The 27,199-nt window shown below is 54.1% G+C and overlaps 3 protein-coding genes across 6 annotated transcripts in view; 1 reads left to right on the forward strand and 2 right to left on the reverse strand.

The window, feature by feature from the left end:
• Positions 1-12,315, reverse strand: part of DDX54 (DEAD (Asp-Glu-Ala-Asp) box polypeptide 54) — a 20,936-nt gene extending 8,621 nt beyond the window's left edge. For 2 of the 4 annotated variants that reach the window (XM_012663526.1, XM_012663524.1), the window contains exons 1-12: positions 12,125-12,315; positions 9,246-9,375; positions 7,368-7,438; positions 6,661-6,849; positions 6,494-6,543; positions 5,537-5,578; positions 5,328-5,423; positions 4,551-4,672; positions 4,401-4,462; positions 4,172-4,303; positions 2,492-2,702; positions 33-167 (exon numbers count right to left, since the gene is read on the reverse strand). In XM_012663526.1, coding sequence (XP_012518980.1) covers positions 33-167; positions 2,492-2,702; positions 4,172-4,303; positions 4,401-4,462; positions 4,551-4,672; positions 5,328-5,423; positions 5,537-5,578; positions 6,494-6,543; positions 6,661-6,849; positions 7,368-7,438; positions 9,246-9,375; positions 12,125-12,298 — 1,414 coding nt within the window. In that variant the 5' untranslated portion in view covers positions 12,299-12,315. The remainder of the gene's footprint in view (positions 1-32; positions 168-2,491; positions 2,703-4,171; positions 4,304-4,400; positions 4,463-4,550; positions 4,673-5,327; positions 5,424-5,536; positions 5,579-6,493; positions 6,544-6,660; positions 6,850-7,367; positions 7,439-9,245; positions 9,376-12,124) is intronic. The other 2 variants (XM_012663525.1, XM_012663523.1) reach the window with 1 other exon arrangement.
• Positions 12,316-12,822: 507 nt separating this feature from the next.
• On the forward strand, positions 12,823-16,412 carry RITA1 (RBPJ interacting and tubulin associated 1). Its single transcript, XM_012663440.1, has 3 exons — positions 12,823-12,964; positions 13,398-13,763; positions 15,761-16,412. Exons 2-3 carry the CDS (start codon positions 13,462-13,464, stop codon positions 16,266-16,268), a joined length of 810 nt encoding a protein of 269 aa, XP_012518894.1. The 5' UTR covers positions 12,823-12,964; positions 13,398-13,461; the 3' UTR covers positions 16,269-16,412.
• Positions 16,413-18,654: 2,242 nt separating this feature from the next.
• On the reverse strand, positions 18,655-25,836 carry IQCD (IQ motif containing D; the record flags this gene model as incomplete). The annotated part of the gene is made up of 4 exons (XM_012663445.1): positions 25,108-25,836; positions 22,494-22,727; positions 20,478-20,549; positions 18,655-18,960 (listed from the first exon to the last, which is right to left on the reverse strand). Coding segments are annotated over exons 1-4 (1,341 nt in total), but the record flags the coding sequence as incomplete, so codon positions are not given.
• Positions 25,837-27,199: the final 1,363 nt, after the last annotated feature.

Below are 27,199 nucleotides of genomic sequence, written 5' to 3' on the forward strand. Positions count from 1 at the left end.
GCGCCCTCAGCCCCAGCCCAGCCTCCGCTTACCTGAGGGCTCCTCCTGGGGGCGGGCGAGGGTGAGAGCACGGCCCAAGAACAGGTGCAGGTCCAGCAGGTAGGGGACTTCGTCTGGGGCCACCAAAGAGTAGGCTGTGCCACTTCGGCCGGCCCGGGCCACACGGCCTGCAGGAAGGAGAGGTCAAGCTTAAGAAAGGAAAAAACATGATGCACGGTGATGTTTAAAAAAAAAAAAAAAAAGCAGACTATAAAAAGAACACCCATGATGATTCTAATTTTGTCTTGAGTGAATTCATGTGTATCGTTACGTTGTGGCTTATATCTGCATCTTAGGAAAACAAAGTGTTACCACATTTGGAGATGTCACTTGAGGTTGTCTGATTTACCCTGTTGGTCATGTGGCACATGAGAAATTCCCTTTGGGGGGCCCTGGGGACCTCTCTAGGGACACGCAGAACCAGCCTTCCACAGAGCAGCAGAAACTGCGGGACAGCAGATGGCACCAAGAGGGAGATGTGTCCCCAAGGCCCGAGGCCAAGACCCACGAGCCCTGCCTGGAGGGTGGCAGGGCAGAGTCCCTGCTGCGACCCCTCAGATCACTTCTCCAGGGGCCCCCACGCCCCACCCCGGGCAGCCAGAATACATTTATTCAATCACGTGCAGAACAACTCGAAGAAACCTGCCCACCAGTTTCTTCTCTCCTGCATCCACGTTAACTTTCCTACATTCATAAACATAATATGTACGCTTACGAGTTAAAAGAAGGCAAAGAAAGTAGCATAGTGGCTATGGGGGGCTGGGGGGTGATGGGGAGATGTTTAGTGGGTAGAGTTTCCGTTTGGGATGATGAAAAGTTCTGGGGGCGGGTGGTGGTGGTGGCTGCACAACACCGTGAATGTACTTAATGCTATTGAACTGTCCTCTTGAGAATGGCTAAAACGGTAAACTGCACGTTACGTATGTTTCACAATAAATAAATAAACAAAAGTTAGAAGAAGGTGGCAAAGGACACACACCAAAATGACGGCCATGCCATCAGAGAGCAATGGGGGATAGTGGTCTCCGAAATGAGACTACAGATGCTTCTCGACTTCTGATGGGACGTAGGGACTTACTGTGGGGCCATGTCCTGACAAAGCCATCGTAAGTAGAAAATGCACTTAACACGCCTGGCCTACCTTCAATGTGCTCGGAACACTACACTAGCTCACGGCTGGGCAAAATCATCTAACACCAAACTTATTTTTATAAAAAAGTATTTCATGGCTTATGTAATTAAATGCTACTGTACTGAAAGCGAAAAACAGATTGGTTGTGTGAGTATCATCATAAAGTTGAAAAATTATCAGCTGAACCATTGTTAAGTCGGGGACCACCTGTACTCGGGTTTGATCCTGCCTCCGCACTTAGCAACCCGTATGACACCTGGTCAGTGAGTTAACCTCCCTGGCCTCAGTTTCCTCATCTGAAAAATGGAGCTGCTGCTGAAGGTGCCCACTGCAGAGTGGTTGTGAGGACGAAGGCAGGGCTACAAGTACACGCTCGGACCAGGGCCAGACCCCGGCACCTGAGCCATCCCAGTCACCAGAGAGGGCTGGGTGACTCACCGCCTTCTGGGTGCTTTGCTGATTTTTCCCATTTTCCTACAGTGAATATGTTATGGAGTGAACTGTAGCCCCCAAAATTCATGTTGGAATCCTATTACTTTTGTAATAAAAAAAACTAAACAGGAGCAGGTGTGGTGGCTCACGCCTGTAATCCCAGCATTCTGGGAGGCTGAGGTGGAAGGATCGCTTGAAGTCAAGAGTTTGGGACCAGCCTGGCCAACATAGTGATATCCCATCTCTTAAAAAAAAAAAAAAATTAGCAGGGTGTAGGGGTGGTGTGGGCCTATAGTTCCAGCTACTCGGGAGGCTGAGGCAGGAGGATCACTTGAGCCCAAGAGTTTAAGGTTGCAGTGAGCTATGACTGCACCACTGCACTCCAGCCTGGGCAACAGAGCAAAACCCTGTCCCTTAAAAAAAAAAAAAAAAAATTAAACGGGGTGCATTGACCTGGGAGCAATGAGGGGAAGGTGGGGGCTCGACACCCTGATCCGACAAAGCTGGGAAGTCAGGAGATGCCACCCGGAGCTGATGGGACAGGAGGCAGAAGGCCGGTACGCGCCTTAAAGGTTGCAAAGGCTCCTGGGAGAAAAGCGAAAGAGCCAGTTTTGGGAGAGGACTGCGGGGAGGAGCTGAGGCCCACTTTGTCCAGTATGGCGGTGAGAGACAGATAAAGCCAGGACTGGGAGCCCGGAAGGAGAAGGAGGATCGCCTACTCAGGGCGTGGGCTGCCGTTAGGGTCACGCCCAGGCCACGGCCCCCAGAGATTTTAATGTATTGGCCCTTCCTTGAGCCCTGGTTTCCCCACCTGCAGAGGCAGGAGCTGGGCCCCACACCCGGCTCCCGCTGGGACTGCCCTGCCCATGCCCGGGCCCAGGCCCTCACCCACGCGGTGCAGGAAGAGCTTGCCCTTGGCAGGGAAGCTGTAGTTGATGACATTGTCCAGCAGTGGGATGTCCAGGCCCCGGGCAGCCAGGTCGGTCACGATGAGGGCGGAGCACTTGCCGTGCGCGAACCTGGCCAGGTTGATCTTGCGGGCCGTCTGGTCCAGGGCGCTGTAGATGTGAGTGCAGCTCACCCGCTGCGTCGTCAGCAGCTGCTCGGGGCAAAGAGGAGGGACAAGAGGAGGAGACTTTGAGGGGAGAGGACAGGAGAAGGGGCCAGGCCATGGCAGGGGTGGGTGCCATGGCGCAGAGTGAGACGACTGGGTCTGGGTCTGGCACTCCTAATTTGAACCCCAGCTCTGCCGGGTGACCCCAGTTTGGTATCTTTGCTGGTATAAACGGGGCTATGTCACCTCGCACCTCTCCACAGGGTTGTCTGAGTGTCAAAGGAGAGGACGTGTGCGGAGGGCTCCTTTAAAGAAGCTGCATGTGCCACCCCAGGACACAAGCCTCACCCTGACTCTGTTGCTAACAAGCTCTGTGGCCTTGGGCAGGCTACCAAACCTCTCTGTGCCTTGATTTCCTCATCTGTAGAACGGGGAGAATAATCGCTCCTCCTTTGTAGCTCTGTCATGAGGCTTAAACGAGTTAATGCGCATACAGCACTGGCAACAGAGCCTGGGACGTAGAAGGGCCGTGAAGTGTTACCTGTTCTTTAAAAATCACTGCTTCAGTCTTATTCACCGGCAACCCCAGCAGCCCCACACAGGAAGCATGCTAAGTGTGTGTGACTTGACCGTGCGTGACCCAGTGGACGTGTCCTCAGACAAGAGACCGGGTAGTGGCTGACACCGCTGGGAGGGGACCCTGCGCGCTCCGGTCCAGCCAGGGGTCACACAGGCACACACACACGAAGAAACTGCTCCCACGCGCGAAGGGCGCTTCGCACAGCTTTTACTGCACGTGAGTTACGCCTCAGTTTTAAAACGTCAAACACACTGAACACTGAAAGTCTACGGAAAGTGACAGGACGGCTGGGATACGCTTAGGGAAGGTAACAGCTTAATAACACCAGTCATGAGTTGGTAACAGTTACACCTAAATAACAAGCACCTGGGAGTTCATTATACTATTTTATGATGTTTGTATGTGCCTGAAGTTTTTCCTAACAAAACGTTTAAAATAATAACAAATTTTGGCTCATGCCTGTAATCCTAGCTCTCTGGGAGGCCGAGGCGGGCGGATTGTTTGAGCTCAGGAGTTCGAGACCAGCCTGAGCAAGAGCGAGACCCCGTCTCTACTAAAAATACAAAGAAATTAATCGGACAACTAAAAATACATAGAAATGATTAGCTGGGCATGGTGGTGCATGCCTGTAGTCCCAGCTATGCGGGAGGCTGAGGCAGGAGGATCGCTTAAGCCCAGGAGTTTGAGGTTGCTGTGAGCTAGGATGATGCCACGGCACTCCAGCCCGGGCAACACAGTGAGACTCTGTCTCAAAAAAAAAAAAAAAAACAACAAAGTCTCCAGCCCAGGCAGGCCCATGGGCTGCTCTGGTGCTGCCCTCTCGTGGCCACAGACGGAACTGCAGCTCCAAGGTCCTGCTGCAGGCAGTGCTGGTCCCCACAGGGGGGCCCAGTGGCGTCCTCCCCACCCTGGGCACCATCAGGGCCCTGCTCACCTCGGTGAGATACTCGGCGTGGTGCTTTGTAGCCACGAACACCACCGTCTGGTCCTGGGGCCGCACCACGTTGCGTAGCAGGTAGAGCAGCACGGCAGCCTTGGTGTCCTCGCGAACCAGGAAGAAGGAGGTCTGCGGGAAGAGGGGCCACGGGGGTGGGCTCACAGGGTCCTGGCCACGGGCCACCTGGACATGTCGGCCTGGGACAGGATGGCAGGTGCAGCCTCACCTTGAGCTGCTCATTGAGCTTGGCGTCCACGTCTAGTCGGATGAGCACGGGCTCCGTGAGGCCTGCGGGAGGCACGGGGAGGATCAGGTGGGGGGGGGGTCAACGAAGGACGAGACCGCCGGCCCCCGTCTCCATCCGCCTCTCACTCACCTGCCCGGGCGAACTCCACCAGCAGCTTGGGCAGCGTGGCCGAGAACAGCACGGTCTGGTGGCCCCCGGGGAGGCGGGCGATGATCTCCTGCAGCTGCTCTGCAAAGCCCATTTCGAAGAGCCTGGCAGGGCGGAGGGCAGGGGCGGGAGGGGTCAGAGAGGGGAAGCCACTCCAGCCACTTCCAGCCTCGGGCGTCCCTGTGTGCCGTGACTGCCCCACATACTTCTTTAACTCTACTCTCTACCACGCAACCTCGTCCTGAGCAACAGAGACCTTGCAATCAGGAATCTGTCGTCTCAGTTGTTTCTTATTCATCCCAGTTGCTTCTTATTCGTGTTGAAATAACGATAGGAGCCCTCGCTCCGTGCTAAGCGTGGCTCTAAGCTCATTACCGTCCTTGCTCCTCGCGGACGCTGCGCGGGATGTGCCATTTTACCCCTGCTTTGCAGTGGAGGCAGCCCGTGCTCAACTGCAGGGGGGCCCAGAGCCCCCAATGGTTGGCCCACGTTCGCAGAGCTAGGATGGGGTCCCACCCCTGGCTGGCTCCTGAGGCCATGCTCTCAACTTTGTGCTTTTTAAAAACTCTTTGAGATCACACGTGAGTTATTTTATTGCATTGCTTGAGGTCTGCAGCCCACACCTGGGGAGACGCTGCTTCTCTCCCGCCCCCACAGGTCTCTCCTGGCAGAGCCTTCCCCCGCTGGCCTCCCCTCCGTCTGCTTTCCCAGTCTGGGGGACACCCTGACCCAGCGCTCAGGGCTGGACTGCAGCCTTACCGGTCGGCTTCATCAAACACCACGTACTCTACGCTCTGCAGCTTCAGGTTCATCTCCACCACGACGTGCACCAACCGCCCAGGGGTGGCAATGATTCTGGAACGGGGTGCACAGGCCAGGTCACCCCAGGGCCCTCTCACCCCTCCCTCCCAGTCACTGCCCATCTGGGAAGGGACCCCAGAGCATCACCCCCCAATCCACAAACTCACACGTCAGGATTTTCATGCAGGGCTGCAAACTGGTCTTCCATTCTGGGGAGGACAGGAGGAATGAGCTTGAATAGGTCTCTCAGGTATCTCTCCCTTCCCATAATCAAATGCCCACGAGGCCCCACACCTCAGCCCCAGGAACTCAGACTGGAACTGAGGACAGGCTATTGCTAAAATACTAGCAGAGGCATTGCCCTGACAAGAGACATAAGTTGAAACACACAAAAGAATTGTTACAACAAAGAATTGCCTACAGAGATAGGCTCAACCACAGAACCCACCTCCTTCCCTTTGTTGCTCCAGATAGTAACAAAGTTGCCTCCAACCGACAGCGCCATCTAGCAACTAACCCTGGAACTGCAAGCTCCAACCAGAACCCAGGTTCCCTGCATCTCTGTGTTCTTGTCCTTCAATCTCTTGGGCACACATCCCGAACCCTAGTCCTCCTCTGAAACACCCTTGGGACACCTGTAGGAGCCAGACTCCTGGGCCAGGACTAGCCCAGGGAGGCCTGACAAGCCCAAACTATTGAGATAATAAATTACAATGTAGATGAAAGCCCTGAAAAGCCAAACTCAGAGAATCACGAGTGCCTGTTAAGAAGGGGCTGCCCTTTGAGAGAGGAAGAGGGGAATGGCGGACGGGGCCAGGCAGGAGACTAGATGCTGATCCCAGCTCTGATACGGAATCACGGCCTGGCTCTGTCTCTTCCTCAGTTTGCTCATCCGTACCACAGGTGTGGCACCTGCCACCGAGGAAGGAGGGTACAGCACAAGGAAACAATACATCTTACACATCTGAACTATTACAGACATTGCTCGATTTCTGCACATGCCACTTTTCGACAACCTGCAGTTAGGCCTATTAAAACATGACATCTAGGCTGCCGTTTAATTCTGAGACACAGGGGCATGCCTGCGTGGTGCTGACCACGGCACGGGGCGAGGGAGCCCTTACTTGTCCCCACCCAGGATCAGGGCGGTCTTGAGGCCGGTGAACTTGCCCAGCTGTGGAGAGAGAGAGAAACTGATTGAGAGAGGGTGGGGGAGACGACTCGGCCCACTCGCGCCTCCCCTCCCGGTCCCGAGGCAGCCCAGCTGCCTGCCGCCCCGGCCCAGACGCGCCTCTGTGGTGAACTTCATGGTCTGCAGGGCGAGCTCGCGGGTGGGCGACAGGATGAGGGCGCGGGCCCCGCTCTGGGCACTGCGCGTCTTGAGCCGCTCGAACATGGGGAGGAGGAAGCAGGCCGTCTTGCCGCTGCCCGTCCGGGCCATGGCCACCACGTCCTTGCCGTCCACGATCACCGGGATGGTCTGCGGAGGGGCGAGCAGGGAGGGCGGGGGTCAGCTCCTGCACCCCAACACCATGTGAGCCAGAGCCTCGAGCCCTGGGAAGTGGGTGCACTGAGGGATCTCAGTGAATGTGTGGGGGCCTGTCACCCAGCCCTGATCCCGTTCCTGCCTATTCTTGCATACCTCCAGGGATAAACAGCTCACTACCACCAACTCTTTCCACTGCTGGAACATCCTTCTTCAGGGTGAGCCAGACTCTACCTCCCTGTCTGATCCTCCTCCTTGGGACCCCAGAGATACGCTGTCCCCTACTTGGCTAAACATCTGGGGACAATAACCAGGAGGCCCAGGTGATGAGGGGGTACCTGAGCTGCCTGCGTGGGGACCCAGATGTGGGCCCAACTCTTTCCACCTGTGAAATGGGCGTGCTACGGGGGGCTTTGGCTGGAGTAAAGGGGGCAAGGGATGTGACAGCTGGGACAAGGGGTGGCTGTCAAAGACCAGACAGGAGGGCCAAGTCACCCGTCCCCGTCCCTCACCTTCCTCTGGATGGGCGTGGGCACCTTGTAGCCCTTCTTCATGATGCCTTTGAACACCGGGTAGCTCAAGCCTGAGGGAGACATACAAAGGGTCAGGAGCTGGGGACCCCCAAAGCACCACAGCCCTCAAAAAACTTATAGGACAAACGACTGCTCCGTCATCAAATAAATGGCAAGGAAAAAAAAGAAAAGCGATAAAGCAAAACCGACAGCTTAAATGAGACTTAAGAAACAAACACACCGACAGCAGTGTACGAGCCCTATCCGGATGCTGACCGGAGCCCACTCCTGATGTCACGAGACAAGGGGGCATCTCTGGACGCCGATGGGGTCTGAGATGACACTGAGAAGTTGTGCGTTTGTTTCAGGCGTGGTAAGGTCCTGCACCCCCTGGAGGTTGTGTGGAGTATTTACAGCTACGATGAGAGGATGTCTGGGGTGCCTCAGACACCCAGGGCGGTGGGAAGTGGCTAAGACAAGACTATTAAAGTCTCCTGAAGCTGGGAGGGGGGGGTCTGTGGACACTCACTGTATTCTATTCTTTTCGTATGTTCAAAATTCTCAATAATTAAAAAATAAAGAGGATATTTAGTGACAAAGGCTCGTGTGTTGAGAAACGAGGCACATGGCGGTAAAAGGTGCGGGGTGGCCTCTGGGGACTGGACATGACTTGGGCCCCTGGAGACGAGGACAGTGGACGGCCTGGAAGGAGAAAAGCACCACGGTCCCGCTGCTTTGTGGTCGATCTTTTATCTTCGGGATTCAGAAAGGCCGAAAATACCCACACGGAGATGCTGGTAGTTGTTTTCTCTGCTGACCGTGGAGCGTTAGCGCATTGTTGGTGTACTAACTGGCCGTTCAGATTCCTTTGGTGAAACGACTGTTCATTTTCTTCCCTCATTCTATATCATGGTGTTCGTCTTTTTCTTATTGATTTGTAAGAGCTGTTTGTATATTAGAGACAGTAACCCTTTGTCTGTCCCACAGGTTGCAAATGTATTCCCAGGCTAGCATTCACATTAAATTAGTTTATATTGCTTTTTGGCATAGAGATGTCTAATTCAAAAAAACTCAAAGTAAATGGTGCTCAGGTAACACTTAGAAAGGTCTTCTTTTCCTTTCTAAGATCATAAAAATAGTCATCTTGATATTTAGTTTTTTTTTTTGAGACAGTCTCTTGCTCTGTCACCTGGGCTAGAGTGCAGTGGTGTCAGCCTAGCTCACAGCAACCTCAAACTCCTGGGCTCAAGCGATCCTCCTGCCTCCTGCCTCAGCCTCCCGAGTAGCTGGGACTATAGGCCCTCACCACCACGCCCAGCTGAATTTTTCTGTTTTTAGTAGAGATGGGGTCTCGCTCTTGCTCAGGGCTCAGGCTGGTCTGGAACTCCTGAGCTCAAGTAATCTTCCTGCCTCGGCCTCCCAGAGTGCTAGGATTATAGGCGTGAGCCACCGTGCCCAGCCTCATCTTAATACTTAAATCCTTGCTCCAGCTGCTACCAATTTGTAAAGAGCAAGAGAGTTCAGCATTACTCAGCTAGCCAGGTGTCCCAACACCACCCAACCATCCCATCTTTTCCCTCCCTCTGAAATGTCATCCCGCTGTGCAGTAAATCCCTGATGGTCTTGGCCTGTCCCTGCGCCACCACCGCCTTCTCCAAGGCCTGCTCTAACTGCTCTCTCCTTGGGTCAGGCCTGTTGCCCCCAGGAGAAGGCCCTGAATGCCTTGGAGACCCTGTCTGTTCCCTCTGTCTGCCGGACACCTGCCACAGTGCTGGGCCCAGAGGGGACATCAGTCCTCCCCTGAGTGCGGAGGGTGCGGTGACCCCCTGCTGCTGCTCCCCCAGAGTCCCCGCATGCCCAGCTAGCTCGCTCACCCACCCATGGACTGGAAGCCTCCAGACTTCTTCTTCTTCTTATTCTGCGCTCGAACCATTTCCCGGGTGTCCGGCTCCACGTCCGAGGTGCATTCCGAGGTGGGGAAGGTGGGCAGGGGTCTGCCAGGCCCCAGCTGCGAGGGGGAAAACACAGAGGCAGCGTCACTTCAGGCACAACCAAGACCACTAGGCACAGGGAGGGGGCTGTCCCGGTGCCCGTCTCTCCCCCATTCAAGCCGATGATGCTCCCGCCAGATCACACGACTTCTCTGCTAACAGGTCCTCCTTTGCCAGGCCCAGGACAGGGAGAGGTTCAGCGTGGGCTCCGCAGATACGCTGCCTCAGCTGGAACCCAACTCTGTCACTTACCAGCTGTGAGACCTCGGGTAAGGGACTTAATCTCCCCGAGCCCCAGCTTCCACATCTGGACAGGGATGGCAAGGGCACAGGCCTCACGGGGTGTTGTGAAGATTAACTGGGTAAGCGTGAGGCTTAGAAAGGTGCCCAGCACGTAGCTGGTGATGTCACCACCATCATAATCCTGGCATGTCATTCAAAACCCTTAAAGAGCCAATCGAAAGGCCTACTAGGCGTGAGGTACTAGACTTCTCCAAGTTGTCCTGCCCCCTCCTCCAACCAATCTCCTTCCAGATCCATCACACCCACTCCGCTCTCTCTTGTACCTGGCCTCCTTCTCTCCGCTCAGCCAGGACCCAGATGTCCTAGCACAGCTAAATCCAACCCGATGCCTCCTCTGGGGAGCCTTCAGTCTACAGGGCTGTCCCCTTCCTCTCAGAAATAGCATTTGTGGGACAGTAATTCACAAGAATGGCTAAAACTCACATGGCACCAAGCCAGGGGCTGCTCCGCATACGCATAAACTAACCCACTTAATCCCCATAGCAACTCTATGAAGTGGGTACTATCATCATGTCTATTTGACAGAGAAGGAAACTGAGGCACAGAGAGGTAAAGTGACCTATGCAAAGTCACACATTCAGCAAGCAGGGGACCAGGGATTTGAACCCTGTCTTCAAAGTCTCTGTTCTTTCCACTCTGACCCTCTGTGATCGACTAGAACCTTCTAGGTCAGAGCTACAGCCTGTCTTTGGACAGCCCATGAGCTGAAAATGGTTTTTACATTTTATTTTTTTATTTTTTTTTGAAACAGAGTCTCACTCTGTTGCCCAAAATAGAGTGCGGTGGTGTTACCCTAGCTCACAGCAACCTCAAATTCCTGGGCTCAGGTGATCCTCCTGCCTCAGCCTCCTGAGTAGCTGGGACCACAGGCATGTGCCACACCATGCCCAGATAATTTTCTCTATATATTTTTAGTTGTCCAGCTAATTTCTTTCTAGTTTTTTAGTAGAGATGGGGTCTCACTTTTGCTCAGGCTGGTCTTGAACTCCTGAGCTCAAGCGATCCTCTTGCCTCGGCCTCCCACAGTTCTAGGATTACAGGCAAGCCACCTCGCCCAGGCCTGGTTTTTACATTTTAAAGGATTGTAAAAGGAAAAAAAACATCAAAGAAGACACTGACCCTACATTGCCCCACATAGCCTAAAAAATTTACCATCTGGCCTTTTTTAGGAACAGGATGCCAACCCCTGCTCTAGGTACACAAAACAGAGTGCCTGAGACACACAAGATTTATGAATGAGTAAAATGTATGAACAGTGTGGCATTTAAACTTTTCAACAATCTCTGAGACACAATCATTTGCCTTCTACAGATGTGGAATCTCGGGCACAGAGAGGTTAAGCAACCTCTCCATGGTGTGAACCACACATACGGCCAAAGAGGAAGCTGTAGAAGGCCACTCTGTGCCAGGCCAGGACTGTGAGGACCTGTGGGGACTAATAGACCACACTTCTTCTGCCCCCTTGGTGCTCACACCTGTCCCCACTATGTGCATTCATTCATTTGGCACTCAGTAGTGCAAATGGCACAGGTCCTGAAACGTGACAATTTGGGGTTTGAATCCCGGCTCTCCCCACTCACAAGCTGTGAGGTCTTGGTCACGTTTCTTAACCCTCTAGGCCTCGGTTTCCTCCTCTGGAAAAATGGGAATGACAGCACTTAGGTCGGGGTGAGGATTATTATTTTATTTTTTTATTTTTTTTGAGACAGTCTCGCTCTGTTGCCCCGGCTAAAGTGCCGTGGCGTCAGCCCAGCTCACAGCAACCTCCAACACCTGGGCTCAAGCGATCCTCCTGCCTCGGCCTCTCAAGTACCTGGACTACAGGCGCGTGCTACTATGCCCAGCTAATTTTTTCTGTTTTTAGCAGAAACAGGGTCTCGCTCTTGCTCAGGCTGGTCTCGAACTCCTGAGTTACAGCGACCCTCCCGCCGCGGCCTCCCAGAGCGCTGGGATCACAGGTGTGAGCCACCGCTCACAGGTGTGAGCCACAGGATTAAACGATAAGGCTTGTAAAGCTCTTAGCACGAGTGTAATTTCCTACTAAGTTCCCCAGAGTTTTGGCGTCACTGTCTCAAGCCACCAGGTCTGGCCACCCCTTAACTCAGCCTCAGGAGAACGCCCCAAACTCTCAAAGTCAGAGCTTGTGCACCCGCACTTTTCATTGGACGAACAGGAAGTAGCGCCCGCCCCCTGGGCAGGAGGTAGCCAATGAGGGGCGCGCGACCGACAGCGGCAGGAAGACCTGCAGGCCCGAGCCCGGGACTCTGGAGGCTCCGGCCCGGGGACCCGGGGCGACGGGCCCCGAGACACGTGCTCGGGCCGGCGGCGCGGACCCCCGTCCGCGGGCCTGCAGACTTCGTCCCCACCGCCTGCGGTGCCCCTCCTCGGCTGGGGAGCAGGCCTCGCGGCGCTGCCCGGAGCCGGTCTCGGGCCCCGGTGCGCGTCCCTGCCCGGCGCCCCTACCTTTCGGGCCCGGGCGTCATCTTCCGCCTGGATCTCGAACTCGCCGTCCTCCGAGTCGCTGCTGCGGGTCTGGGAGGCCGCGCCCCGGCGTTTCCGGAGCCCCTTCTTCTTCCTCCACTGGGCCATGGCCGCTCGCGACCGAGGCCCGGCCGCCGCGCGCGTGCCGGCCGCCATGCGGGCCCGGCGCCCGGAACCGGGAGGGCGGAGTCTGCGCGGACGCACCCACTGCGCGGCGGCGGGGGAGGTGCACCCCCGGACGCGAATGGTAGGGGCCGCGCGCCGCGCTTGTTGCTGTTTGCCTGATGCGCGCGCCGGTCCCACGTCGCTAGGGCCGGCCTCGCGCTGCGCCTGGCGTGGCCTGGGCTGTTGCGGGTCCCGTGCCCCCGGGATTCCAGACTGCAAGTTAGCGGGGATCTTTGATGCACGGCCCTGCGCCTTCGTCTGGGGGCGCAGACCTGGTGGAAGAGAGGCGCGGAGAGGCGGCGCTGGGGGTTCTGTCTGACACCCATGAGCCAAGATGCGCAGGTAGGGGAATATCTCGAGAATGCAGGGGCCGCGGGCATCAACCCGGCTATTGATTTGGGGATCACAGAATGTGGGGCGGTGGCTGGGGTGTTGGGGGGACGCGTGAGCTCCCAGTAGCAGAGTAAAGCGCGCAAGCTCTGGATTCATACCAGGTTCCACTTCCGCTGTTTTTGCTTTATAGGTGTGACCTGCAAATGTGACTTCACCCTTTGAAGCCTCAGTTTTGCGATCCGTAAAATGGACAAAATCGAAGCTACTTTATGGTGCTGTTGAGAGGATTAAATGAGACAATGCTTGTAAAGCTCTTTGCACGAGGTAAGCATGAGATCAATACTGGCTATCACTGTCCCCACCCCTGCAGATACACGCAGGATATAGGGAAGTGCCTGTCTCCTACTCCCACCATAGGTTGTTTCTGGTTGGTGCCAACTAGGCACAGGTGCCATCTCTCCTTCCCCCCGTAATCATTCTATAAATATTTGTTGGGCACACACTGTATGCTGGAAGTGCATTTTTATTTTTTTCATTAAATATTTGCCAAAAGCACCCCTTTCCCCATCACTATGACAACAAAAAAGTCAAACAGATGTCCTAAATGCCCCCTGAGGTTGACAGCTCCCCTTTGAGGAGGACTGGTCGAGGGGGATCTAGGCCCTTTTGACCTTGGGAGGAGGACTTCAGAGACTGCCAGTCTTCCTCCACTGGCACAGCGTTGGCTCAGGGGTGCCACCCTGACCCCCTTTCACAGGGAGCCTTGGAGGCAGGGCCTGGCGGGCAGAGCACACCTGCTGTAACCCAGGACCACAGGCAGCATGAAGACCCCCATGGAGCTGACCATCAGTGGCATGCAGACCCTCCACCTGCAACACCGCTGCCGGGGTGGCTGCCGGGTCAAGGCCAGGGCATCGTACGTGGATGAGACTCTGTTTGGCAGCCCTGCAGGCACCCGCGCCGCCCCACCAGACTTTGACCCACCCTGGGTGGAGAAGGCTAACAGAACCAGAGGAGTGGGCACAGGGGCATTGCAGACCTCGGGGGCCCAGGGGAATTATGAGACCACCCACTCCAGGGGCATCACCCCGACCCTCACACCCAGGAAGAAGAACAAATACAGGTAACAGGGTGGGGAGATGCATTCCTGCACTTGGTGTAGCCACCTGGGTTCCTGTTACTGCCCCGCTATTCACCTGCTCTGTGACCTTGGGCAAGCACCTTGACCTCTCTGAGCTGCAATTTTCATGTGAAAAATAAGACCAGTGGTCCCTACGTAGTGGGATTGAGGCCTCTCTCCTTGGCTTGCAGATGGCCACTTTCTCACTGTGTCCTCACGTGGCCTTTTCTCGATGCACTCACTCCTGGTGTCTCTTCCTCTCATTATAAGGACAGCAGTCCTATTGGATTAGGACCCCACCCTTATAAGCTATTTAGCCTTAATTACCTCAAATTAATATAAATAATATAGTCACATTTGGGGTTAGACTTCAGCATATGCATTTGGGGGGATGACGCAATTCAGTCCATAACAACTGGCCAACTAAATTTAGGGTGCATTATGAATCAGGGGGACATATGTCAGATGAGAGAAATGAGAATGGAAATGGTACCTATTAAAAGAGATAAGATCAACAGAGGTAGAAGCAAGAATCAGTTATTATCATGTCAGGTTGAGGGCGACATACTTGACAGTTCTGTAGACCACAAAGCAGGGTAAGGTTGAGACTAGCAACACTAACACCTACAACATTCCACGACCTGGCTGAAAACACTGATATAAACATCGGCTGCATCAACAGAAGTATGGTGTCCATGAAAGGGAGGCGGCAGTCAACCCCATGCTCACCTAGAGGACGGAATTTTCTTTATACTGATAAGTTGGGGGGATATGTAAGAAGTAGAGAAGTTCCCGAGCAAACGCCTTAGCTCCAGACAGATACAGGCGTCAAAGACTTGCAGTTTGGGGACGGAAACACTCAGTCCTGGCCCAAAACCATGGGTATGGCGCCTCGTAGGTATATGCCGTGAATATTTCTTGAATTAATAAAAAAAAGTAGTTGGCGAATGAACCTAACTAAAGATAAGAGGCCTAGGAAGCATTCATGTCTGCATTAGAAGTTAATAGTTTGGATCCTTGATCCAGACTGGATTTGAATCTTGTGTATACCGCATTCTTGCTGTGGGGCCTTACCCTACCTGTGCCTCCGTTTCCTTATCTGTAAAATGGGGTTAATTTTGACATCTACCTTATATACATGTTGGAAGAAATTATGAGATAATGCATGTGACATGCTGAGCCCTGGGCCTGCAAATGAAAAGCGCTTGGTAAATATCTAGAATTTTAAAAAGCTTCTCTGGTGGTGAAGCCAGGCCGACTCTATAATAGAAGCTCAAACTGATCACCCTATACATGCCAGGCACTGTGTTTGGCAATTTCAAATATAGTACGGGGGCCTACCATATTTGAGAGAAAAAGTGGTGGGTGAAAGAAAAACTGTGAAGGCTGTAAAGACTAAGGTTGGATTAATTACTTGGGACTCCTGGTTGCAAGTGACAGGAAACTTACTGAAACTGGCTTCCCTAGAAAAAGGATGTTTGGGGCTTATGTAATGGGCTCAAACTGTAGTTGGGATTGTCTCCATCTTAGTGCTGCTTTCCCTGCATGTCCTTCAGTCTCCAGCAGGAGTGAGGTGGCCTCAAGCTGCTCTGGGCTGACATCCTGTCAGCTTAGCAAGGAGCAAGGCCGGGTGGTAGGAAAACATCCCTTTCCTAGTATTTTTGGCTAAGGTCCTAAGGCATACTCTGATTGCACAGACTCGGGTTATCTGGCCATTCCTGGGCCAATCAGTGCAGCCGGGAGGATGGAATATGCAAATTGGCCAGACCCAGGGCACATGCCAGGGAGCTGGGTCAGAATGCGGGGGGGAAAAACAAGAGATGGGGCAGTGATGCATGAGAGGGCTCCGGCCTCACTGTGGGTGCCAGTCTGGGGGACAAGGACTCCCGGGATCTATAAGCAACCCTTCTCTGCTGCTGCAGGTGTCTGGTGGGGCGGGGTTTAAGGTTTTTAGGTGTTGCTCGTGCCCCAGCTCACTGTATTTCTCTTCCCTTTGCCAGACTGATCAGCCACACTCCATCTTACTGTGACGAGTCGCTGTTTGGCTCCCGACCTGAGGGTGCCAGCCGGGAGTCCCCGTGGATGGCCAAGGGGGATGCTGCGAAACTCCATGCCCTCTTCTGGACGCCACCAGCTACCCCCAGGGATAGCCACTCGCCCCGCTCCAGGGAGACCCCACTGCGAGCCGTTCACCCGGCTGGTCCCTCGAAGGCAGAGCCCAGGGTGGCGGCAGACTCCAGGAGGCTGTCCGTGGATGGGTTAGACTCTCCACGTCCTCTGAGGCGGGGACGTTCCCATTCCCTCACCCACCTGAGTGTCCCCAGCACTGGTCACCCAGCCACCAGTGCCCCCCACGCAAATGGACCTCAGGGTGCCAGGCCTTCCACATCAGGGGTCACCTTCCGGAGCCCCCTGGTAACTCCCAGGGCTCGCTCAGTCAGTGTTTCAGTCCCAGCTACCCCCCGCCGAGGTGGGGCCACCCAGAAACCAAAGCCACCTTGGAAATGAGGTTCTTTCATCAGGGTCGCCCATGGGGTCGTGGGAGGGTGTAGCCCCTGGCTGGGGTCTTCAGTGTCACCTGGGTAACCCCCAGGCATCGGAGAAGCCCCCATGAGGGCAGACATAGCTGGGTGGGCAGTGCCTCTCTTTATCCTGACAATCTCTTATTGCTCCCTGCCTTTTTCCCCCCAGTGTTGTTTTGGGGGACACCCCTTAAGATGCCTCTCTCCAGCCCTGTCTCAGCGACATCCCAAATCAGTGCCAACCTAGGGGCCCTCCACCTCCTCTCACGTTGTCTTGCCACTAGATGTGAGAAAAGTGAGATTGCCAACCTGGACGGTCCCTTCCTCTCCCTTCAAGCCAAGCTTCCCGCTCAGGATTAGTTTCCGGCTGAGTCTGGAGGCCTCAGAGGAGTTCTCCCAGGCTCTGTGCGGCCCGTAGGGGAACTCAAGGGCATCTGGGTGATACGCGGGTGAACAGTTTTTCATTTCAATCGTCACGTATTTATTTTCATGTATTAAATATATTAGTAGCTCATCAAAGCCATGAGTGTTCACAACTCCTTTTTCCTTAGGGTAGAGGCCATTATTAGGCCCGAGTTGATTTAGATAACAAATAATACAACAGGTAGTGCAAGGGTGTGGCAGAGATCATGGCAGTGGCAAGTGGGTGACTGGAGTTTGGAAACACAGGCCCCTGCGATGCTGGGCTCCTCCCATCGGTTTCCAGCTAATTCCCCAAGTAATCAGTTGGCTGGTTCTTCCTGAACTCAGAATATGGACCCTAGTTTTTTTGTTTTCTTTTTAAGTTATATATTAACATATGTATACATTTCCCACCTTAAATAAATGGCCAGGACTTTGCCAAGCGGAGGGTCCAAGAAGGCCAAACAGTGACACTTGCATCTGGAGAGCACTTAGGGTGGAGCCCTGGGCTTACGAAAAATAGCAAAGCCTTTGCCCACGTGGAGTTGCACCCAGAATCCCAGCCTCCCGCCCTGGTTGATTTGGAGGTGGGGGCTGGGCTTTGCACCTCTTGCCCCCATCTTCCCCTAAGGCACCTCCAGGGAGCGCTGGGCTTCCAGGGAGCCCAGGTGGAAGCCACATTATTGGTTTGGTACCTGTGCCTTGGGGAAGGGGAGAGTGGACACTGCTGGGGAGGGACCCACAGTGGCCAGGACCAGGGACACATGCAGACGCCTGCGGGGTCAGACGGGCCATAAGGGAGGCAGACCAGCTGCGCTCGCATGTACAGACATGCTTTGCATTTTAAACATGTAGGATGTTTAAACTCCTAGAACTTTCACGAAGAGTTGGTACCCACCCCCAACACGCACACATGCTTGGTTTTTCTTGAAATAGCCACCTCTCGTAGGCCTTTTCCCCCTTCCCCTGTGTTTTAATAGACGTGGGCCAAAAATACCCCTTTTTTCTCCCAGCTATAGTAAGAGCTAGCAATAGCTGGAGTGTGATGCTAAGGGCTAGCTGACACTAGGCCACGGTATCTGGGAGGCAGCTGGGAGTGGTGGGGACTGTGGCAAACCACCTAAAGGGGCACACAGCTGCTGAGCTCTGGAAAACACACATGCCTGGGGTACCTGGACAGTGAGATTTTTTCCAGAAAAGACAAAGTTGGATATCTATGTGTTAGCCCCTGATTTTTCACATGTCAGGAACTAATTAAAAAACCAACTGTTCAACTCCGTGGGCACCAAATAAAGCCAGTGTGAGGCTGCCGGCCACCGCGGCCGCAGGATGACGCCTGAGCTTTCACAGTGCTGGAGGCGGAAGGAGTTGCAGGCAGGTTGGTGATCCCGGAACAGGGCGCTGGGCAGCCTGAAACCCGAGGCCCTGCTCCTCCTGCAGTTCTCGTCTGCCTCCGTGCCCGCTGTGCCAGCTGTGACCCACACCCTGCCACCCAGGTGGGTGATGTCCCCATCACGGCCATGGCTGATTCTGGGCTGGGACAGAGGGGGCTGCAGCTGGGGTCTGGTTTCCCCGCGGAGGCTGAAGTAAGGAACGGTCATCTGTGGGCTGACACCCGGCCCGCACGCTCCTCGTGGAAACTGGCTATCTACAGGCACCGACACACACAGCCAACAGCCCTGGGGAAAGTGAGGTTTATTTGTAGCCTGTTACTATGAATGTGATTTAAAATGTTTTCGAATTTTGCAAGATCATTAAAAACGTGAACTGCAGGGCCGTCCATTTCGGTGGCTCCCTGGCCTGATCTCTGGGAGGACGCGGGCGCAGTCAGTGCTGGGGTCAGGAGCGCTCTGGGTGGGGGCTCATTTCTTGCCCTTGCGCTTCTCCTTGCCCTTCCCCTTGCCCTTCCCCTTGCCCTTCTCCTTGCCCTTCCCCTTGCCCTTCCCCTTGCCCTTCTCCTTGCCCTTCCCCTTGCCCTTCCCCTTGCCCTTCTCCTTGCCCTTCTGTTTGTCCTTCCCCTTGCCCTTGCCCCGCTTCTTCTTCTTGGATCTGAGCAGGGAGCGCACCAGGTAGCCCTTCCACACGGCCTGGATGAGCGTGGCGGCGCGCACCATGCGCACCATCTCCTGCTCGGCCTCCAGCCGCTTCTTGGAGAGGATCTCCCGCTCCTCCCGGATCTGCGCAAACTCCTCCAGCAGCACGTCGTGCCTGTGCTTCAGCTCCTGCAGCTGCGCCTTCTCCTCCTTGTGCATGAGGTCCAGGTCCTCGTACTCCTCCTGGGGGAGGGGCGCGGCTCGGTCGCCAGGCACAGAGTGCGGCCTCCCACCCTCCACGTGCGTCCCCACCACTCCCAAACGCCACCGCAATGACACTAAGCTGAGCCTTTCTCCATCGCGGCCCTGCCAAGATTGGGAGAGGGGCGGGGGTCCATCCTGGCTCTGGGCAGCACCCGGCTGAAATAATTCCATGGGCGTGAAAAGGACGTGGGCTTGTGAGTCCGGCAGTTGTAAATCCCAGCTCCACCACACCTTAAGGGAATTCAGCTTTCAGGCCTTTGTTTTTGTGCATCTGAAATGGGACAATTCCAAACCTGGGGGCTGTTTCCAGGATTAAGTGACTCAATGGACACAACATACTGGACATGGTGCCAGGCACCCAGTGTGGACACAAGAAGTGGAAGCTGCTGCCTTGGAAGCGGTCAGTATCACAAAGTTACCAAGAGTAGAAAGAATTTTCTCAGGTCCTACACTGAGTCCCAGAGTTCTTCCTTGTGTCTAACTGCAGTCTCTCCTGCTGTAATTTACACCTATTTTCCCTCCCTCCTCTAACATTTATCAAGCATGTACCATAAGCAGAGCACTTCCAGAGGACACAGAGCTGTATGGACAAGATCCCTGCCAGCAAGGAACCCACAGCCCTCCAGAGAAACAACAGCACCGGCCTGCAAAGCTGCCCGCCCTGGGGCACTCACGGCCACACAGAGCAAGGCCCTGACTTGCCCCTCTCTGAACAGCACACCAGGCTTTGGATCACTCAGGCTGATGTCACCTCCAGTGCTTCCTGGGCCTCCCTGGCTCCCAAGTTAGGGCCACAGGCCACTGATGTTATCCCAGAGCTGGGTGAAGGGTTTGGGGGTGCCCCAACGTGTAGCTACCATCTCTGGGCACCTCCTCCAGGCCAGATCCTGTGCTGGCCACAGACACTTGCAACAATAGCGTGTCCCTGAATCCCCGCCTCTGTCAAAAGATGGATATTACTGTTTCTGTTGATCAGATGCAGAAACGGTCCCAGAAAGGTCAAGGCCCTTGCTTAGGGTCACACAGCTGGTAAGTGACACTAGAATGGAGCCTTCAAATGATAACGGGGACTTTCCTTTCTTCACTGCTGTATCCCACCCAGCACCCAGGTACGTCCCAGGCACGGAGTAGAAACTGGCTGAGTGACCAAGTGCGGGGTGGCGACAGGCGTGTGGGGTGCGGGCAGGAGCTGAGCTGGGAGGGAGCGTGGAGTGTGGGATGTGGACACCGCGTGGAGCCAAGGTCACCAGGCCCCGTGTCAGGCACTTGCCTTAGCGGCTCACAGCTCCGGCTCCCTCCTCTCCCACCTCTCACCCTGTGCTCCGGGCTGGACAGCTCCTGGAGACACAGGGAGGGGACCTGCCGCAGGCCACTCGGGGCCTCTCTGGGGAGGCTCAGAACTTGGCCCCATCCGTGGACCGTCCTCGGGCTTCTCCTCCCCTTCCTCCAGGATCTTGGGAAAAGCACGCGAGACAGACTTACTCGGCGACACGTACCTGCTTTTCACCCATCTCCGTATCGTATTTCTGGATCCAGTTCTCGATTTCCGTCTCCACTTTGTATTTCTTCTGAAAAGATCCAATGAGGCATCGTTGGGTGGGATGATACGAACGCTAAACAGCACCGAGCAGTCTACAGCAGCCGGCCCTGCGGCGGGGGCTTCACATGCCTCACAATTGCATTCACACAAGGACTCTTTCCCCCATTCCACGGATGGGGAAACTGAGGCTCAGCATGCTAACTCACTTGCCCACGATCACAGAGCTAATGGGTGTTCCAGCACATTCCAGGCAGTGAGAGCAGCAGGTGCAAAAGCCCTGAGGAAGGAGCAAGCTTGTGGTGTTTGAAGGACAGAAATTGAACCAGTGTGGCTGGGATGGAGTGGCCAGGAGGAGTGGTCCCCGAGAAAGTGAGAGTGGGAGTCTGTGTCACAGAGGGAGTGTCAGCAGGAGAAGCCTTTGCATTCTCATGCAAGGGAGAGCGAGAGGGGATGCCGTGGGGGGACATGATCTAATTTAGTTTTTTAGATCCGCTCCAGCCGGGAGCGATGCTCACGCCTGCAATCCCAGCACTTTGGGAGTCCGAGGCAGGAGGATCCCTTGAGCCCAGGAGTTCAAGACCAGCCTGAGCAAGATAGCTAGACCCAGTCTCCAGAAAAAAAAAAATAATAATAATAAATTCGCTGTGTGTGGTGGCACAAGCCTGCAGTCCTAGCTACTTGGGAAGCTGAGGAGGGAGGATTGCTTGAGCCCACGAGTTCGAGGCTACAGTGAGCTATGATTGCACCACTGCACAACAGCCTGGGCGACAGAATGAGACCCTGTCTCAAAAAAAAAAAAAGTCAGCTCCCATACATACGATGGGGTCTTATTCAGCCGTAAAAAGGAATGAAGCACTGATACATGCTCTAACATGGGTGAACCTTGAAAACATGATGCCAAGTGAAAGAAGTCAGACACAAAAGGCCACAGACTGTACGATTCCATTCACATGAAGTGTCTGGAGTAGGCAAATCCATAGACACAGGAAGCAGATCAGCGATTGCTGGGGGCTGGAGGACGAAGGGAACAGGGGAGTGCCTTCTTGATGGGTACAGAGTTTCATTTTGAGGTGGTAATGATTTGGAACTAGACAGAAGTAGTGGCTGCACAACACCGTGAATGTACTAAATGCCACTGAATTGTTCACTTTAAAATGGTTAATTTTATATTATGTAAATTTCACCTTACTTAAAAATAAATAAATCAACTCCTTAATCCTACAGACCAGGAGTTCTTAACTTGGGCACCATGGGTGGGCTGGCTTCAGGGGGTCCGTGGTCCCCCAAGAACTGTGTGCCAGGGTGCGTGTGTCATCTGTACCTTTTTTCTGGGGGAGGGGCCATGGCTTTCATCAGATGCTCAAGAGTTGTGACACTAAAAGAGACTGGGGACAAGTATGAACAAGGGTCCCCTTTGTGAGGACAGGGATTCGGAAGCTGGGTGCAAGCTGGGCCGGAGTCTTGGTTGAGAGGATGAAGAGAGGATGTTTAGATATTTACAGAGCACCTGCTGTGCCCCAGCTCTCTACCTGTCATCTCATGTTATTCTCATAACAACCCATCAGGACCGATTTTATCATTTCCATTTTCCAGAGGTGAAAACAGAGGCTCAGAGGGGGTTGAGGAATTTGCCTGAGGTTCACGTGCTACATCGTTTCCACCGCATCTGGCATCCGGCATCTGACAAGGGGGGTGTTATTATCCCTGTGGGGTCGGTGGAGTTGAGGGACTTGCAAGGTCACAAAGCTGGCATGCAGCGATGCTGGGGCAGGGGCCCAGTCTCTCTGTCCCCCAGTTCCCAGGCCTGTGTGCTGCTCCCTCCTGCCTCTCAGGGGACATCGGCCTGGGTTGGGGCTTCCCCTGCTCCCTGCTCTGACCAACACTGCCGGACCTCCAGGAGTGATGGGACAGCCCCGCCACCTTGCCTGCCCCAGGGGCCCCACCGTCCCATCCTCCATGCTTCCCAGGGCACCTTTCTCAGCGCCTGCTCCGCCTCCCGGTTCTCCGTGACCAGGTTGTGGAACTGTGACCGCAGCTTCAGGATCTCCTGTTGGATCTTGGCCACCCTGGCCTGCGAGGCCCGGAAGTCCGCCTTCTGCTGCTTCTCGGCCTCCTGCTTGGTTCGGAGGAGGCTGTTCTCCGAGAACTTGAGCACCTCCTGCAGGCGGTTTTTCAGTTGTTGGATCACAAAGTTCTCCTTCTCCACCTGGGCCAGGAAGGGAAAGGGTTCCGTTCATACCTGCATGACAATCCCAGGAGCAGTGGCCACTCCTGTGTCTTCCCCTAGGGCTGGGCACGCCACTTGCATCATTACCTTGCTAAATCCTACCCCCAACCCCACGACAGGAGACAGGGACAGCCTGATTACAGACGAGGAAACTGAGGCTCAAGGAGGTGGAGTTGTCTGCCTGGGGTGGCAGGGCTGAAGCAAGATTTGAAGCCAGGCCTGTCTGGTTCAGAGCCCATGGTCTTGGCCACCGCCTTCATTTCCTCGCATGAGTGAGGGGCACAAGCCTGCCAGAGTGAGGCCACCGGGCAGGTCTGGGACAGCGATGCTCCCACCAGGGGCTCGGCAGGGGATGGCACCGTTGGCAGAGACACATGGCATGATGCATGAAGGTGTGAGATAAACACACACTGCTGGGATTGCCACTGTGTTCTCCCTTGAGGCCTGTCCCTGGCTTGTTCCCTGCTGTGGGTCAATTCTAGAACAGGAGCAGGGGTGGAGGATGGGACTGTTTTGTAAATAAGCTCCAAAGGCTTCTCACAAACACGGGTCTCCATCTGAACACAACAGTGCTGTGGCTGTTCATGCCACAGCCCTGAGCCGGGTCAGCTACGGTTAGCTAGTGGCAGGGCCACAGGGCATCTGAACTCACTTTCCGCACACAGCAAGCAGGGAGGGAGGCGTGCCTTTGGGGCAAACCTATCGCTGAAGACAAGGCTTCCTGCGCTAGGCGCTAGGTTTTAGATCGGGCAGTGTTACGGGCAGTCAGAGCTTTTCTTGTAGGATCCCCACACCATGCCGGATTGGCATCTCCCTGTCATTTTATACTGACGTTGAGTGAGATGATGAAATTTGCCCACCCAGGAAAAAATGGAACTTGACCCCAGATCAGTCCCACCTGAAAGCCCCAAGCTGGTTCCACCACCCAAAAGGGACCACCAATGCCCCTTGGGGCCCTCTAGCTATCCCTAGATGGCGTCCTCCCTGCCTGAGCACCCAGCAGCCTGTCACCTGTCCACTCAGCAAGGATACGTCTGCCCCTCTTTGGGGCCAGGCTCACTGGGGACACAATGCCAGGCCAAAAGAGACAAGGTCCCTAATTTCTTGCAGGGAGCCAGACCCCCACGAGATCACACAAATCACACACATTTATCAATGAAGTCTGATGAATGTCTTAAAAACAAATTTAGTGAGAACTGCCCGACCGAGTGCGTGGGGGAGAGAAGGCAGCACATAGCTTCCTAGGGCCTTGACTCTCCCATCAGTCGTGGGGGGTAGAAACGGGAGTGCCTACAGCAGCAGTGGCTGGCTGTCCCCATGCCCGCTCTGTCCAGAGATGCTATGGAGTAGAACGTTTAGCTGGGAACGCGGCCCCAGCGACAGACTACCTTTCCTGGCAACTCTGGTCACTGGGTGTGGCTAAGAGACGTGTGTGGAAGCACCGTGTGCTACTTCCAAGTGTGTCCTTAAAGGGCAGCGATCCTCCTGCCTCAGCCTCCTGAGCAGCTGGGGCCATAGGTGCACACCACTACGCCCGGCTACTTTTTTCTATTTTTAGGAGAGACGGGTTCTCACTCTTGCTCAGGCTGGTCTCCAACTCCTGGGCTCAAGTGATCCTCCTGCCTCGGCCTCCCAGAATGCTGGAATTACAGGCATGAGCCACGGCACCTGGCTCATTCTTTGGGTTTCTAAACCAGCCAGGCTTATTCCCATCTCAAGATCCAGGTATGCACTCCCCTCCACCTAGAACAGGGGTCAGCAAACCAAGGCCCACAGGCCAAATCCAGTGGGCCACCTGTGTTTGTAAATAAAATTTTATTGGAACATAGCCCATTTACATACTATTGATGGCAGCGTTCACACTGTAATGGCAGAGTTGAGTTGAGTAGATGCAACAGAGACCATCTGGCCCACAAAGTTTAATGTATTTACTATCTGGCCCTTTGTAGAAAAAGTTTGCTGACCCCTGACTTAGAAAGTTCTTCCTCACTTCCCTTGCCTGGCTCACTCTCTCACACTCTTCATGTCTTGGCTTCAGTGTGCCTAATCCTTTTGGTCTAAGTTCTGTTCTCCTGACACTCCCTTATAACACCCTGTACTTACCCTTCATTGTACTTCTCAAAACTGTAACGGAATGAGTTCTTTGATACCTACCTTCCCTACTGTGAACCCCAGGAGGCTGAGACCATGTGGGCTTATTTACAAGACTTGGCACCGAGTAAGTGCTCCAAACAATCTTCATGGAGTAAATGCATTTTTAAAAGCTATTTAAATCATTGAGGAAAAACCCAACCACAAAAAGATTTGGGATACTCAGTGTGGCTCCTTCCACAGCTTGACTGATATCATGTGGCAATACCTCTGCATCCCTGCTCTTCATTCGTGCTGTCAATTCATTTTCAAGAGCATCAATGACTTCTTGGTTCCTCCGATTTCGTTTATTGATGTCCTGAATGAACTGGGCCTTTTCCCTAGCTTCCATGGGGCTAGTGAGTAGCTTCTCAAACAGGAAACCCTGGAGCTCTCTCAGGCTGTCAATAAACTTCTGGGCTTCTGCGCTTCTGCCCTGGGTCTGCATCTGCAGGAACCCGGCAGCCTGGGGGTTACTGAGCAAGAGTCTCAGGACGTTCCTGGTGGAGTCCTTGATCTGCTGCATAAGTGGCAAGAGGCTGGATTTCTGCACCTCTATGAAGAGGTCAAGGTCTCTGAGCCACCCTTCCTCCTCCAGCTCTTCCTCTTCCTGCAGCTGCCTTTCTTTCTCTTCCAGGTCCCTGACATTTTCCAGGAGGGCCTGGCAGAGGTCCTCATGCTCTCTCACTGCCCTCAGGATGTCCTCGCCCAGCACCTTCTCCACGTCCTCTGGGTTGGAGGCCACGTACGACAGCACCGTCACCAACTCCACCTTGTAGATGGCCTCCTCCAGGACAGACATGATTCTCTTGGCCTCGATGGTGGTGAGTTTGCTCTTAGAGGGGACCAAGGGTTTCAGCAGGTCAGCTGGCTTTTTAGAGGCGTCTGTCTTTAGTCCCATTTTGTTCATGGTGGGGACTTGGTAGAAAGGGGCCAGGGCAAGAATTTCTAAAGCCATTTTGTGGGCAGCCTTCTTTGCCTCTGCGCGCACTTGAAGGTTGAGACTATGATGCACTATCTGGGTATCGTGTTTTTATTGTCTCTGACAGCCCTGAAAAAGGAAGGAGTGGGTGTCAGTAGAGCTGTGGTGACATATGTGTGGTTAGTGTGGCCACAGCAGCCACAACTGTTGACATTGAGAGTTCATTTTAGGTGCTCCGCCACTTTCATGAAGAACCTTTCACTGAAAACAATTTTTAGTGTTGTGAGGGTGTTAGGGCCACAACAGTAGGAGGACCACATGCGGAGGTGATTCTCAGGCAGGGACTGACCAGGAAAACAGATGCTGTTCTAAGGATTTAAATATAGGGAAGTGGTTACACCAGTGATGGAATAGTTGAGAGGACAAGCAGGGGAAGGTAAAGCCATCCAGCAGTTGCCGATGGCACACAGCCACCACACGGGGAGGAGGTCACTCAGAGAAAGCTGGAACCACAGTCATTAGATCCCGCTAGAGCCACTGCCGGACATGCAGCCCAAAGCAGAGGGCAGCGAGGAGGAGTGTGGGTAAAGAAATACCTGGTTTCTTCCTTCCTCTCACCCTCTAGTCCCACGCCTGTGCCTCCCATTGGCCAAAACCAGCAGGAAACCAACTGACGAGGGAGCCGGCATTGCTCAGGGACCAGCAGCCTGAGACCCAGAGCAGGACAGGGACAGAACAAACAATGGAGCTAAAAGCAAACAGGACTAGGCCCAGCATGTTTTCACTGATTTTTAAGTGTTGATTTTATTTTATTTTATTTTTAGAGATAGGATCTCGCTCTGTCACCCAGGCTGGAGTGCAGTGGCACAATCACAGCTCACTGCAGCCTCCAACTTCTGGGCTCAAGCGATCCTCCCACCTCAGCCTCGTAAGCATGGACTACCACGCCCGCGTAATTTTTCATTTTCCGTAAGACAGAATCTTGTTATGTTGCCCAGGCTGATCTCAAACTCCTGGCCTCAAGTAATCCTCCCACTTCATCCTCCCAAAGTTAAGTATTGATTTTAAAAATTGGAGGTTGGGATGGGGAGTAAACAATGACTTTGAAATACAATTTAAAAAACTGTCTAACTAAATGCAATGTTGTATCCTGGATTGGATCCCGGAATGAAAAAAGGACATGATTGGAACAACCCGGAGAAATCCAGATACAGTCTAAATTTTTTTTTTTTTTAAGACAGAGTCTAGCTCTGTCGCCCGGCTACAGTGCCGTGGCATCAGTTTAGCTCACAGCAACCTCCAACTCCTGGGCTCAAGCAATCCTCCTGCCTTAGCCTCCCGAGTAGCTGGGACTACAGGCAGGTGCCACCATGCCTGGCTCATTTTTTCTGTTTTTTTT

This window comes from Propithecus coquereli, unplaced genomic scaffold, assembly GCF_000956105.1.
Source record: "Propithecus coquereli isolate 6110/MARCELLA unplaced genomic scaffold, Pcoq_1.0 Scaffold81, whole genome shotgun sequence".
In the NCBI taxonomy this organism is placed as follows: Eukaryota; Metazoa; Chordata; class Mammalia; order Primates; family Indriidae; genus Propithecus; species Propithecus coquereli.